The sequence below is a fragment of the Sinohyriopsis cumingii genome, chromosome 11 (assembly GCF_028554795.1).
Source record: "Sinohyriopsis cumingii isolate HCF-2022 chromosome 11, ASM2855479v2, whole genome shotgun sequence".
Classification (NCBI taxonomy): Eukaryota; Metazoa; Mollusca; class Bivalvia; order Unionida; family Unionidae; genus Sinohyriopsis; species Sinohyriopsis cumingii.
This window is the reverse complement of record NC_142971.1, coordinates 12,649,862-12,665,394: the sequence shown is the minus strand read 5'-3', so window position 1 is coordinate 12,665,394 and position 15,533 is coordinate 12,649,862. Positions and strand designations below refer to the sequence as shown.

General features: G+C 36.2%; 1 protein-coding gene across 1 annotated transcript in view; it reads right to left on the bottom strand.

Annotated features, from left to right (window-relative positions):
- The window catches only part of LOC149787618 (GTPase KRas), a 75,692-nt gene that overhangs the window by 33,980 nt on the left and 26,179 nt on the right, over positions 1-15,533 (bottom strand). The window contains exon 4 of the mRNA XM_089973796.1: positions 2,675-2,759. Within this exon, the coding sequence (XP_089829922.1) occupies positions 2,675-2,759 (85 nt within the window). The remainder of the gene's footprint in view (positions 1-2,674; positions 2,760-15,533) is intronic.

The following is a 15,533-nucleotide window of genomic DNA, read 5'->3' as shown; positions in this document are numbered from 1 at the left end:
GTAAGTATTTGGTGTGACTCAGTTGGGGATCGAACCCACGACCTCCCACATCCGAGGCAGACACTCTAACCACTAGGCCACCGGAGCGGTTATCCCGAAAAGAGTTTAACCCTAAATTTATCTGTGCAAATAAGATCCCAAACTAGACTTTTCAAACAACCTTATCTCCTTTGGACGATCTGGTTAAAAATCCATCATTTCAAAAATATTTTCAAACGGGTTGATTTAAATTTTGACAAAAGACCTTCAAAATTATATACCGTTGTATAAACAAGGACTGAATTTTCTGTAATATCAACTTGTCTTTTTGTAATTCGTTAAACCAGTCCCCAAGCCTGTACTGATACAGGGGCTCGTATCGTTTTTAATATATAATACAAGGAACGACAATTTCTCATTTCAGCTCTGAGATTCAACAATTTGGACAACAACTTTGGCTTATGACAAATAGCAGTGCATTTTCTAATTCAGGTTTCCTCTGAATATTCACACCCCATTTTTCATATTTGGACAATTAGGTTGGGGTGTGGAGTCAATGCAATTGCATATTGAAAATTTGAAATTTTCAGCCACCGTGCTTAGCGACATATGGTAGTCGCTTATCAGTGAGCCTAGCGAACTTAAACTTATGTTATATCGACTCATACCTGCATGAAATCGATGGGAAAATGATTATAAACATTATGTCTTTAATCTGCTCACAAACTAGACAAAACTACAAAACAGATGAAACCTAACCCTGTACTCGCCATTTGCATTACTAGTCAGATGACTTCACAAAGCTCAAATGACGACATCGAAGTCCAACAGTCATGTGATATCAACAAAAAACTCCTTTTAAATGGTGTTGTACAGAAATTCACTTATAGTCAGATACTTTTTGTAAAAACCAGCAGTCTGGCCAGTCTGATCTATCGAGCAGAGAGCACATGTCAACGTGGTAGCCAGAAGTTGTCAGACATCCAAAACACAAAGCATGAACTCAAAAATATATAGAATTTGGTCTTCTTTCATTTTTTTTTATTACAACCAGATACGACTTTCATTTAATATTTTTTTTCTTTCTCAACAACATTTGAAAATGTGGGTTGTTAGATTTGTGTGCAATGCAAATCGCGAGTACCAGGTAACATTTCATCAATGTCGTAGTTTATCTCGTCTTTCAGCAGATTAAAGACATAATGATTTCAACACTCACAATTTCTGAGAAACTAAGTAATCTTCATGTCCATTTAATGCATGTATCACTTGATCTAACAATGTTTAAGTTTGCTCGGCCATCTGATAAGTGGCTATGCTTTGCCACGACCATGTTGGCATCTTGTGATGCTAGACTGGTTTTCATACCTTCCAGGTAACGAAAGATACGGATATCGTGCTGAGTTTGAAAATAAAAGTCTACTAGAAGAATCTAATCCACTGAGCATTTGGATTCACTCAGCATATGCTATGTTTTTGCAAACACCCAAATGATCCATATTGCACCCTCCGAATATTCTTGTCACAATTCAATAAATTTAACTCACGATCAGTTTAGTTACAACACAATTATGTGATTGTTTTGGGTGTCAAGTGATGGAGGAAAATTCCCTGGTTTTTCCCTGACTTTCATCAATATTTGCGAAATTCAAGGACTTTTCATGGTCAAAATTTTTTTAAATTATCATTTCTCCCAACTTTTCCCCGGTAGCATGGGAACCTTGTTTAGGAGGAGTAACAATAACAAACAAGTGCCAATGGATGGACAGATAAAGGACAACAGACCATCCAATAATGTCTTCTGGTCTATAACCAGCAGAGCTAAAAGAATGGACTGGGCAGGGTTAGCTCCAATCCATCTGCATCCTCCCAACAATAACTGCTTGAATGAAACAGACATGGATATACCCTGTGCTACATTTCTGGACAGCCTATATGACATCAGTTACCAAGAATTTATTTCAAAAACTTAAAGATGGTAAGTGAATTTCTGTGAGCTATGACAATTCATTAGATGTATGTATATATTGCAACATAACACATGCATCTGATTCCAAATCTCATCCAATGTACTGCATGAAGTGCCAGATTTAATTTCGTGATACAAAACTGTTGGAGAAATTGATCATTGAAGAGTGGGAGCCATCTGAAGGCAATGAAAATATTCCCATAAAAATACAGCAATTTTTAAATGTATATATTCATCAACTGTGTTCTTTTTATGATACACACTGCATGCCTGAATGATAAAAAACTGTTGGAGAAATTGACCATTGAAAGTGGGAGCCATCTAAAAGCCATTTAAATATTCCCGTAAAACTACAGCAATTTTACAATGTATATATTCATCAACTGTGTTATTTTTTTGACACACACAACTGTTATTTTTTCTGACACATGCTGCATGCCTGAATACATAATTGATGTTAGAAAAACCAAGATGTTGTAGCAGACATAAAATATGATTGATGGGACAAAGTACTCACAAAACACCTAACATTCAGTTTGCCCTGCATGACCAGCCATTCATTCAAAAGTTGCACCAATGTACTGTTGCAAAACATTTGAAATGTCTGGTAAACTGTTAAATACTTAATTTGTGTCTCAGGTAAAAAAAAAATCTCATCTACAGAAGAGTGAGTCTATTATAGTGAGTGAGCAACACAAAGAAGTGAGTCATATAACTGAATCTTACCTATACTCTTCCTGGCCAGCAGTATCCAGAATATCTAATAAACAGGTCTCTCCATCAATTACTACCTGTTTTCTGTAAGAATCCTCTGTAATGAAATGTAGTATAACATTATCATCAAAAAATTAGCCAAAGCATTATTCTCACACCACACTTAATGATACATCAAACACCCTATCCAACACACACACACACACAAAAAAACCCCAAAGCATCTCAGACAAACCCAAAGAGCATTACAACAATCAAAATAGACCTAATTGTACCCTCACCTCAGCCTATTCCAAAGGGGTAACAGTACATCAAAACGAACCTAACTGTAACCCAAACCATGCCTAATTCAAATGGATTAGCACATCAAAATTGACCGAACTGTACTCTCATCCCAGACTAATCCAAAAGGAACTAGCACATCAAAAAACTGACCTAACTGTACCATCAGATCCAAAAATAGGATAAGAAATGTGACCTCAAAAGCATCCACAAGTTCTGCCAATCCAAAGCAAAATCACCTCATTAAAATGCATGGATGTCCCTTACAAATAAACACATCCAAGATCTTAATGTAAGCTTATTTACCAAGTCTGGTTAAAATCTATTCTGAAATATGGCATATAGAACATTGTCAAACTCAGCCAATCAGATGCAAGACCACTTCATTAATATGCATGACTTTGATAATAATCGAACTCATCCGGGATCTCACTGATATAAGCTTGTGTAACAAATGTGGCCAAAAATTGATCAGAAATATGGCCTCCAGAGTATACACAAGGTCAGTAAATTGGATGCAATGTGTATCTCACTCATTATTGGACTTGCCCAAATCTTCAAGTTTAATGCCAAATTTGATCAAAATCAGATCAGAAATATACTGACTCCATATTTGTAACAAGCCCTTCCAAACAAATCCAAAATTCCTCAATAATGAGTGGAGCTCACTCATTATTAAAACTATTCATGACCTTGTTTATTATATTAGCACACATGTATATTCCAAATTAAATTAAAATCAGATAAGGAAACGAAAATGTAAACAAGACCAGCAAATAAGATGCAAGATCACATCAATCATATGCCTAAATCTCCCCCCATATTCAAACTCTGTCCAAGATATTGATGACATAATAGTATGTTCCAAATTTGACCAAAAGCATGACCTACAGAGTGGTAACAAGTAAACGTCAACATGCCGAGTGTTGAAACTATATTTCTGAGTGATAAAAATTATTTCAAAATGTTTGTCATGATGGCCATATTGCATGTGAGGTCTATGCCATTTTCTTTTCTGACCAATTGGATATAAGAAGTCTTTAGGTGATCAGCCTATGTCAAAAGCAAGTAAAATGTAAAATTTAGACCACAGTGACCATCTTTTAACATGGTTTGGTACTTACTGATGAATACTTAAGTATAATAATTCTAGCTTTAAGTTCAACACCAAATTTAACTAAAATCAGTGACATGTGAAATATGTCACAGTGACTTGCTTTTGTGATGAGGTTATTGTACTCCTAAATATGCATCCTGTCACCAAGTTTCAGGATACCGGGCGTTATATAAGTTCTCCATGTCATGCATGTTTGCGAAGCACTGGATCTCATCAGCTTTGTTGCTCAGCCATGTCTCGCATCTGATGGAGTTTCTACTGTACAGTTCTGCGTATACTGTTGTATGCATCTTTCCTGGAGGTGGACTTGGGGTTGTTGAGGTAGGTTTGATAGAGGTGGGGCTTTTCATCCAGCAACTGCTTGATCTCGTCACAGTTCTCATCAAACAAGTCTTGGTGCTTTCTGGATGAGGGTCATAGGATTTCCGAAGCTGTGCTGTTGACCAGCTCTCTGAATGCTGCCCAGTTGGTCTCCACATTCTGATTGTCCAGAGGGGTTTATTTCAGATGTTCTTCCAGGGCATCCACGAGACTGTTTAGTAATGGTGCATTTCAGCTTGGTGATGTTTAGTCATTTAGAAGCCTTCCTTCCCTGCTGGCGTCTTACGGGCTGAATGGAGATGTTGAGCTTGGTGACAATGAGGTGGTGGTCTGTCCAGCAGTTGGCGCTGCACAAAGAACTGGTCAATTGCACATCCTGCCTGTCTCTCTTACTGACAATGACAAAGTCGACGAGATGCAAGTGCTTAGAGCTAGGGTGCATCCATGATGTCTGTTATGGGTAGTGAGGCGGAAAACTGTATTGGTAATCAGCAGTTCATGCTCAGCGAAAGTCTGGAGCAAAAGGAGACCGTTGCTATTACAGTGACCCACTCTATGGTTTCCTAGCACTCCATCCCATGTGATCACAGCCTACTCTTGCATTGAAGATGTCAAGAATGATGAGCTTATCTGCCATTGGAATGTCAGCAATGACGGAGTGAAGATTCTCATCTAATTTGACCTTCACTTCATCTGGGTTGGTCATGGTTGGAGCATAGCAACTGAAGATGGTAAGGTACTTTCTTCCAGACAAGAAGGGGAATTTCATGGTCATGAGTCTGTCATTTACTCCCTTGGGAAGTCCAGCTAATTTGCCAGTCAGTGCTGTCTTTACTGCAAAGCCAACACCAGCCTCATGGTGCCAAAGAAAAGTGTATCCAGAACACCTTTCACAGATTTCGCCTTCTCCTGCAAGCAGCGTCTTGCTCAAAGCAGCAATGTCTATGTTGTACCTAGTGAGTTCCTTTCCTATTAGGGCGGTTCTCCTCTGGGGTCCGCATCATCTGTCCAATAAGGTGCGCACATTCCATGTGCCAAATGTGAGAGGAACAATCTTCATTTTCTTCTTTGTATTTTGACCACTGCAGTAGGGTCCACGCCCGCTGAAGTAATTGGCTAGGGAGGCTTAGAGCAGGCAATGTTTATGGCACCTTTTCTAGCCTATTCCTCATGCTAAGGAGGTGAGCAGTGCATTCCTGAAGAGTGCTGCTCAGAGGGCTGCCAGACTCCACTGCTGTTCTGTGTCAGTGTTGAACTACCCTAATGGCCTGAACCACCTGCATGCAGGTTTGCGGCTACAGCTGCCAGTGTACCCACAGGGTAGAATGTTAGTGATAACTGTCTTTTTATTAGGTTTGATTTTATTTAATTTCCTACATATATCCTGGGTAGTGGAAGGTGTTTTGGGACAGTCTTTTGCTGTTTTAGGGTAGTCAAGGGGTAATGACTTCATTTAAAGAGGGTAACACAATTAGCTAAGAACTAATTTACCTTGAGGCCCTCGTACAAAGGAATTTGTTTTAGCTGCATCTCTGAAGCCACTGGAAATTTTGGGTTTGAAAGAAGGATATAGAGTGGGCATTTCTAATCTCAACTGGAATACTATTCCAGAGCAATGTTCCAGAGTATTGGAAACTTTTTAAAAATAATTCCTTATTTGGTTTGGGAATTTTATACTGTTTGGTAGACATGGATTGCAGGTGGGGAGTATTGCCAGGTAGTCTATACTGAAATAGTGATTGTAAATATTCAGAAGCACTATTATTGGATATCCTGTACATTAAATTGGCTTTCCTCAAACAGATTCAGTCTTTAAAAAGTGTTCTGTTTTGAAGACGCGCCAGCTTTGCTACGTTTTTATCATTTGAATTACCCCATACTGTATACGGTAGTCTAAATAAGGTTGTATGTAACTGTTACAAAATAGTTTCCTGTGCCTTTCTGGGAGAAACTGTCTTATCCTACTGAGAAGCCATAAACTTGAATTGACCTTTTTTTACTGATATGTTTGATATGTTCTGTCCATGATATGTTACTATCTACTAAAACACCAAGTAGTCTATCATGACAGATCATTTGCAAATTTTTATCCTTCCATGTCAGACATAGTTCAAGACTATCAAGAATTGTCCTTTTTTGCAGTGTTAAGTAATATTTTAGTTTTACCAGTATTTACCACCATGCCATTGTATGTGCACCAGTTGTCCAGTGTGTTTTGGAGTCTGACAATGCTGTTGTGTCATCAGCATAGAGATCTGTAGATGATATAGGGTCCCTTAGTAAAAGTGGTAGATCATTAATAAATAAATAAATAAATAGTAATGGACCTAGAATTGAGCCTTGTGATATTCCATATCTAACTGTTCCAGGTTAAGACAGAACATTTATATACATGTTGTGTTCTTTCACTTAAGTATGAAGTAAACCATGTAACTGTGCTTTCATCACATTGGTAGATTTTCAGTTTCTTCAAAAGGATTTCATGATCCACCATGTCAAAAGCTTTCCTGAAATGTACAAATACGGATCCTATTATTCTACCTTGGTCAAGTGCTTGAAGCCATTTATCATTTAGGGAGGTCAAGGCAGTCTCACATGAATGTGTCTGTCTAAAGCTTGATTGATTAGGGTGTAACAGCATGTGCTTGGTTAAATATGACATGAATAAGCCATGGACATGTTTTTCAATCAATTTTGAAAAGTTTCTTAGTACTGAGATCAGCCAGTAGTTATCAGCATCATCTTTAGAACCAGATTTGTGAATAGGAGTTACTTTTGCAGTTTTCCATATTTTGGGGACAGATGATGTTGCAATACTTAAATTGATTATGAATATTGTGCTATCTAAAATAGCAGAGGCAGAAGATTTAATGAGTCATGTTCCAATCTGATACAGTCCTGCAGCTTTCTTGGTACCAAGTTCACAGAGACATTTTTTTTTAACAGAGTTTTTTTTATACTGGTGGAATAGAGAAACATACCTCCTTAGAGATTTTGCTGCTGAAGAACTTTTTCAGTTCATTAAAGTTGTTTTCTATCACTGGTTCTTTTAATTTTGTGGTAATGTTGGTGAAAAAATCATTGAAAACATTTGCAATGTCAGTGTCATGAGTGAGGTGTCATTTACCAGAAGTGAGTGAATTTTATTTGTCTGATCTTTGTGTGTTCCTCCAGTGAGTTCATTGACGACTTTCTAAATGGAATTTGTGTTGCTCTTTTTGTTTTCAAGATAATATTTTTTTAAAGCTTTTTCAATCATACTTGTTATTTTATTTCTCCATACGTTATATTGTGCATGGTTTCCCATAGCCTTGAAATGGTCTGTTTTCATAGCATCTAGGATTTCAGTAGTAAGCCAATTAGGTTGGATTTCATTCTTTACTGATGTACTTTCAGTGGTGCATGCTTAGAGACTACATCCATAAATATAAATAAGTTAGTCCACACCCTCAGAGATTCATCTATGTCATCCAAATTTTGGATCCTATTCCATGGAACTTTATACAGCTTTCACTGCTGATAATTACAAACGTGTGGGAAAAAAAAACTCTCCTGATTTTACTCGATGATTATACAATGCAGGATTTTACTGATCAATTGTATACATGTATTCTGGGTAGGTAGAGTGTTTTCAGTCAGTCTTGCTCTAGACCCATGGCTTTCAGGGTGATAGGCAGAAAAATTAAAATGTTGGTGGTCTAATTCATGCATATATTGCTGGAAATAACCCAACATAAAATTGCTGGACAGATCTAGGGAGGTAAACAAGTGTTCAAAAACACTGCCTAAACTTTTATAATAGTTTTTGCTTGAATATTCTTCAGAGGAATAGCCTATGGAAATCTTGAGGACACCCACAAATTATGGTCAACAAGTATTGGTTGCTTGACTTGGTATTAGGTAAGGAACCAACAGTCTACCATTTGTCTACTAAATGGCTTGTCAAATGGTCAAATCAGCATTAGGTTGCAGATGTGCCTTAGATATCTTCTGACTGGGATTTCCTACCACTTGAAAAGTGTGACAAGATCTATGGTACTTATAAACATCACTTTTAATTTTCGGCAAATAAAAATGATTTGGGATCTTTTGATAAGTCTTACTAACCCCAAAATGACCAACTTAAGAAGTTTTATGGGCTAGACTATGAATTTTCTGTCTATATGACTTAGGAATGACAATTTGATTGCTCACTGACCACTCATCACCAACAGGTACACCAGGTGGTCTCCATTTTCTCATAATGACCCAATTTTTCACAAAGTAACAAACTGGTACTTGTGTTGTTTCAATTTCTGAAACCCAGTCTTGTGTCTGAGGAATAGTACTTGGGGCCTATAACTAACATTAAAATGTCCTGCATACTTATTAAGTAGCTGTTACTATCTGCTCAGATATCTTACAATTGCAGTCAGATTTTGGCTAGCGATTTAATTATTCTGTGAATAAACAAACTTATGAATCTCTATCTGCTGAGTGTTTAAGTCATTCAAACTATTGAATTCACCTTATCCCTGGTTCATAAATATAATAGTTTTGTGAAGGTCAAAGCATTAGAAATAACAAATTTTAGCAAATAAAATATAAGCCGTTTTTCAAGATTCTTTTGTTATAGCAAGTGCAAACAACATATTTTATTGCCCGCAAAAAAATCTCCAAAAGGTGAGCATTTGTGTACCACGTATATATTGAATAAAGATCCAACCTGACTGTTCTTGCATCATAATTTACAAATATATGTGGTATACAAAAGAAAATGTGTCTCGGCCAGTCCAGAATTTATTGTTTTAATTTCCTCAGAATTTGCAATTATGAGTGCATGTCCAATCCAAAAGCCAAACTGTGTGAAAAACTTGTATGTGATGTTCTTGTTTCAAGTCATTTGCCTCTTGCTAAGTATTGGAATTGGAGATTTAAAATGAAACTGGAGATATGAGGATACTTGTAACAGACAACTAGTGTCAATACTTGCTGGCTATTGCATAATAATCCAAGCCATATATATATATATATATAGTATGCATGCTGTAATGATATACCACGAGATGTATAAATTTTTCATTAAAAGGAAACAAGGCTTGAAAAATTTATACGAGTGGTATATCACTGATACAGCGTACATACTATACATATGTTTTATTTATATCACATCAAAGTTTTCATTTTATATGGGAGATAAAACTGATGGCCACAAACAGCGCACTTTAGGGGAGTGAACGCTTCACAACCCCTCACATGTACGTACGCTCAAAAAAGAAGTTCTGTAGTTATTCATAATTTCCTGTACACTTCATTCATGTTAATTCGTATGTTTCCTTTAGCAATATTAATGAAATGAAAACACAAGGCTGATAGTTAACATTCAAAACATTTTTAATAATGTGCATGCAAACATTGAATTTGCAGCGTTCTTTGTCATGAACAGCAACAGGGCGGCCATTTGCATCTATAGCAACTGTACGATTCGAGCCAGAAACATCAAAATAATGAAGGAACAATAGGTAATTAAACAATTTAACCATAACCACATTTCATTGATATTGTTTACGTCCATATTTCGCTATTCCTACTGACTGTCAGTGTCACTTTCAATAATTCTCCTACGTTTCTGTTGTGTGGACCCTGTTTAAGAATTCACCTGTTGAAAGAAGTTGACCCAGTTAGGGATCTCATTCATGTTTTCCGTTAGGTTCATAACAAACATATTTTGTACGGTGATGTTTGATCCGCAGAATGGGTTGCTGATAATCTGATTCTGCTGAATATTACACGTTTGAGAACTTGATATACTACAGTCTGCTGCTGTGCAGTTGGAAATTTCTTTGTTGTGGGGGGTGGGGGTTGACATCATCATATCTTGGGTGCCCGCTGTTGCTCAGGTAATTGGAGTATGTCTCTTTTTGTTTTTCACTAATGTTTGAGTAGCTGTTTATAGACTGCACATTTTTGTGGCCAGAAATTTGCATGATATCAGTTGGGGAAATGTTTTTGTCTCTTAACTTCTGAATTAATTACTTGAGGCTACTTGTGTTTGTTAATTTCTTTCTTTCTGTAATATTTGCCTTCTCTTTCATTTTTTCCATGATGCATCCAAGTTTGTTGATTCCAAGGACTTGTTTCCTAAACCATTTTGGGTTTGTTGCTGAGATTGGCATGGTGTTGGGCGCAATAGATAACGTTGACAAAAGTCTGCTGGTCTTAGCTCAGCATACCATTTGTAGATTGTATGTAGATCTCTATCTTTGTTGTTTTTGTTTCCATACATCTTAGGATTAATATCCCTGATGTCCTTGACATTGTCTTCTGTTCTTGTTTTTGTCTGCCTTTCATTGAGTTCAAGATATGCAGGGCCATTCACATCTTTCTTTAGTGTAACATTCCCCCATTTCATATTGTAATGTTCAGTCACTCCCATCAAACCAAAATGCACAGAGCTGTTAAACCAGAATGTGTTAGCAATGGCTTCAGGTGTTTCCATCCCCATTAGTTTTTTACTATACAAGGCATTTATTTCTTCGTCTGTGATCGGTTGACTCCGATTGGGTTTATTTCCTTTTCGTTTAGATTTTAAATCCTTCTGCTTAGCCCGAAGAGCTTTCTTAGTTAATACAAAATTTGTGTCTGTTCCTCTCATGATTGTACATGTACTTGCATATTTCTTGATTTTAAGGAAGCTATCAATGGAGCTGATGATGCTTCTTAAGCTGTTCAGTTCAAACTCAGATCCATCTTTTCTCCTAACACTTAGTATAAAACAAGCCAGGTGCTGATCCAATTCAGATGGGTGTATCTTGTCTAAATTTCTTAATTTATATTTTGACTGCAAGAATTCTGTCAATAGCCTTACATCAAAAAGTGTCTTTTTTTTAAGTGTTTGCATTCTGCTTACTTTCTATAAATTTCAGTGTATCAGGCTCATGGTGTACAAATCTGTCTTCCATAACACAATGATCATTTTCAATTTACAAATGTCTCAGCCATGTCTCTATCAAACTCTCCAATTAACTCACAGTTTAGTAGATTAAATGTTACTTCATCATCTTGCTCCTTATCTGATGTCGTTTTCTTTTATCCACAGAGTTGCAGTGTTTGATTTTTGCCAGAGAGAGAGACTGGAAACAGCAGTGTTGACAGAGATGACAGCAGACAACACAGGGTGGAGCTCAATATTATTTCCTGGATTGAGTATTGTTTTTTTTTATATAAAAATGTTAGTTTCTATAAAAAATATTTTACAAGAAAATCATTTTCTTGTTATTTTTTCCTTTTTAAATGTAATATTACAAGAAATTCATATATATGTTTAGAGAGTATAATAGCTATAAAAACATCTTCATTATGCGTATTCATATGCCATGGGCAAATATCACAATTTGATATACCAATACTATTGGTATATCAAGTTGCTTTATACCAACTCTTCAAAGGCCATGTTACTTTTAATGTATGTGATATATATATATATATATATATATATATATATATATATATATATATATATATATATATATATATATATATATATTAAACTACCACTGTAAACTGCAGATGAACAGTAAAAAATAAGCCTGAGAGCCAAAAATCTCCTTGGTGTCAAACTGAGTAAAAAACAAACTTTGGTATCAAAATCGGGGGTCAAATTAAAACTTTGGGGGATCTCTGAAGCGCAAATGTGGGTAAAGGGAAACACCGTTTCATAGGGATGAGAGAATAAACAGAAACCTCATCTCTGTAAAGTACTTTCTCTCTCTTAGTCATAAACAAAACAAAAAGAAGTATTGCCTCCAGGTGCATTTATCTGCAATTTGCTCAAACCTTATGAGGCCTTGATTGATACAAAAAGCAGAATTTGCACTGCACTCTAAAATAATAAACATGCTCTAAAATGATAACATTGTGAATGAGAATATATATACAAAAAATTAGGACTTTAAACCTTGCTTGTAAGCGGCTACCCCATTCTGCCACCATGCGGCAGCAGAAAATTACACACACAAAATGTCCAAATAAAAATGGGATGGGAAGGGTCAGCGGAAATATAACATTGTGTAAATACATCTAATTGTATTTGATTCATTTAATTTGTTTTGTGCTTCATGCAGGCTACCTCACTTCCGAATGTTAATACTCTGAGAAATCAGCTGACTGTAATGTGGTAATCATGTTTTCTGAATGATATTTTAAATATGATGCTGCAAACAAGCCGTAAAGTGGTGTAACCTCCTGTTGCTAGGGTCAGGGGAGTAGCCGTATTGCAAGAAGATGTGTCGCAGCGCCATATGTTGTCACAATCAGGCATTATTTTATGCTAACTTCCGCCATGCTAACTTGCAACATGCTTGATGCAAAATTATAATCATGATTTTAGATGGTTCACTCTGTGTAACTTGTAGTATAACATGTTTATAAACAGAATATTAAAACTTTTAATAACTGACATACTGGGTAGCATTTGAAATACAACAAACTACAGAATCAATCCAGAAGTTGGCAAATTGCAAGATACAATGATGCAGAAGGAAAGTAGATCTAAGCACTTGCAAGCAGCCATTTACAGCTTGCATCAATGAAGAATAGAAAATTCATCACAAGAATTATGAATGTAGTACTTGCAGTCACTGACAATAATACAGAAGGAAAAGTAGCACTTGTAAACTGCCACGTACAATCTGCATCAATGAAGAATACAACATACATGGATAGAAATATGAGAAAGCAGCCATTTATAATAATGCATCAAGGAAGTAACTGGAAGATTAGAAAATACACACATAGAATTATAGTGGTAATCCCCCTCTATAGAAGTTAAAACTCAATGCAGCTAGTGATGCATGATACAGGACTTCGAAATTTTTTTAATAATAATACCTTGATCAAGAAAAAATGATACGTCTGTCTGGCCATTAACAAGTGACAGGAACATGGGGATTTGAAAAATGAGACAGATGACAGTATTCACCTTTGAAGTAAACTGACCTGCAGCAAACCTATGAAGACTGAAACAACCAGTCTAACTTGTATGTACTGTATGCTGTAAAATGTGAAAATACTTCATGGGTAGGCCAGGTTTTAAAAAATAAATGCCACCAAGAAATTTTTCCTTGAATCTCAGACCTTTTCAAGGCACAAATTTATTCAAGTAATCTTTTTTTCTAAGTATTCAATATGACTAACAATTATGTTGCACATCAAAACATGAACTAACATGCATTCATGATGTCTTTGCTAAATCTCTCATCCATAACAGTGTAGGTCAGGGGTCTCGAACATGCGGCCCATGGGCAACATGAGGCCAGCCAAGCATTATCACGTGACCCGCAACATGATTGGCGTCATGAGAGATAACAAAGGTGGTGCAGCCCTTGGGCCATCGAAAATGCTTTCATGCAGCCCTCAGAGTGTTTCAAGTTTGAGATCCCTGATGTAGGTAATCGTACGATCAATTTCTTTCTCAAAAAATATGAATATGGCATATTCCTTCCAAATTTTATAATGCTTATATAAGGAGTATATATGGTGGCTCACTGGTTAGAGCGATGGGTTCAAGTCACATCCATACCAGACAAGGATTGGTTACCCACCATGATGTCACTCTTTACTGGGGGTGGGTGGGGGGTGTTTATTCTCCAGTTTCCTTTCCATTATATAACCTTTTATGTGCTGATGTGTCATTTAATATTAAACCATACCAAACCAAAAGCTTGTTCCACTACATGAACAATACTGCAAGGGTAATACTCTATACATACATGCCAACCCAGTGAGATGTAAAAGCATAATTATTGCCATACTAAGTAGCACAGGCGTAATTGAAGCGTAAAAAGTGTAACCTGTATACTACATGCTAGAGTTACACCACTATGAAAAAAATACACTTATTTTTGCTACTAGCCTGGTTCTGCAGCTGGTCAAAATACTTGCCACAAAGGGCAAGTTTCATATGAATTAGAACCATAATATAAACACAAAATATACTGGCAAATTATTTAAGTTCAATTTAACTAGTCTAAGTGTGTAATTTTCGCTGAATGATCGTGAACTGGGATTCTACAACAAGCATGATCAAAGTGCTGCATTACATAACTGTTATATTCTTCTTCCCAAGTTTGTACAGCAGTGATTTATCCTTTTTTCTGATCTGACATGTTTTTAAGTTTGAAAAGCTCCATCTGCTAAAACATTTTCCGTCACATAACAAACAAAACTCATACAGTAAAGCATTTTGCTAAACATCTGATGCCATCTTCTTTAAAAGTATGGACTGGTCTGATAACTAAAAAGATTGTCACTGTAATGAACCTGTGAGACAAAGTTCATATCTGAAGTAACCCATCTATTTTCTTGAAAGTGGGTAAAATGCAGTTCCTATGAATAGTAAATAAGGAAAGCACTCTTAACTCTGTTCTTAAGCAGCAGTCATCTTTTTAAGAATATTCTTAAATTCATACGAGTGGATTAAAGTCTTTATTTTTTAAAATTTTAATGAGCCAAAAAAGTGTAGTTAATTTATGCCAAATGTGTAATAGTTGGCATGTATGCTTATATACTCACTTATAAGTTGCATCCAACTGCAAACTGCTCAGATCCAGATCTGCCATTGCATTATGCTCTGGCAGGTCTGGGCCTGTGTAGTTTGTTAAAAGTAATCAGTAGAACAAACACAGACCCTGATCTGCAGGCACATTATGCTATGACCAGATTCTATTTTTTCAGTTTGACTCAATTTATAATCAAGTATAATTATGGTACCTTGTCCATTCCTTGTAACAAGAAACAGGTTAAATACAAAAATCAGCCATACTCAATGTTATTAAGCATCTTATTAGAATTCAAGTCAAATGTGAAGCAAACATGGGGCAGGGTACTTTTTCAAGTACTTGTATTTAATTACAGAGCACATATTTTGCTATAATACGATTTCTTCTGAAAAAGTACTTGCCATCACAAATGTATATAATTCAGAAACACAACACTATTGTCTGGATAAAAGAAGAAACACGAGGCAAAAAGTGTGTCGGAGATTGCTCACCTAGCTTACATCTGCTTAGTAACCAAATATAAAATATAAAAGCAGTCAGCCAAGAAAACTGGGTTACTGGTAGTATATGTTTTCTGTATAAATTTCTAATATTTCTATTGACTGAGTAAAAT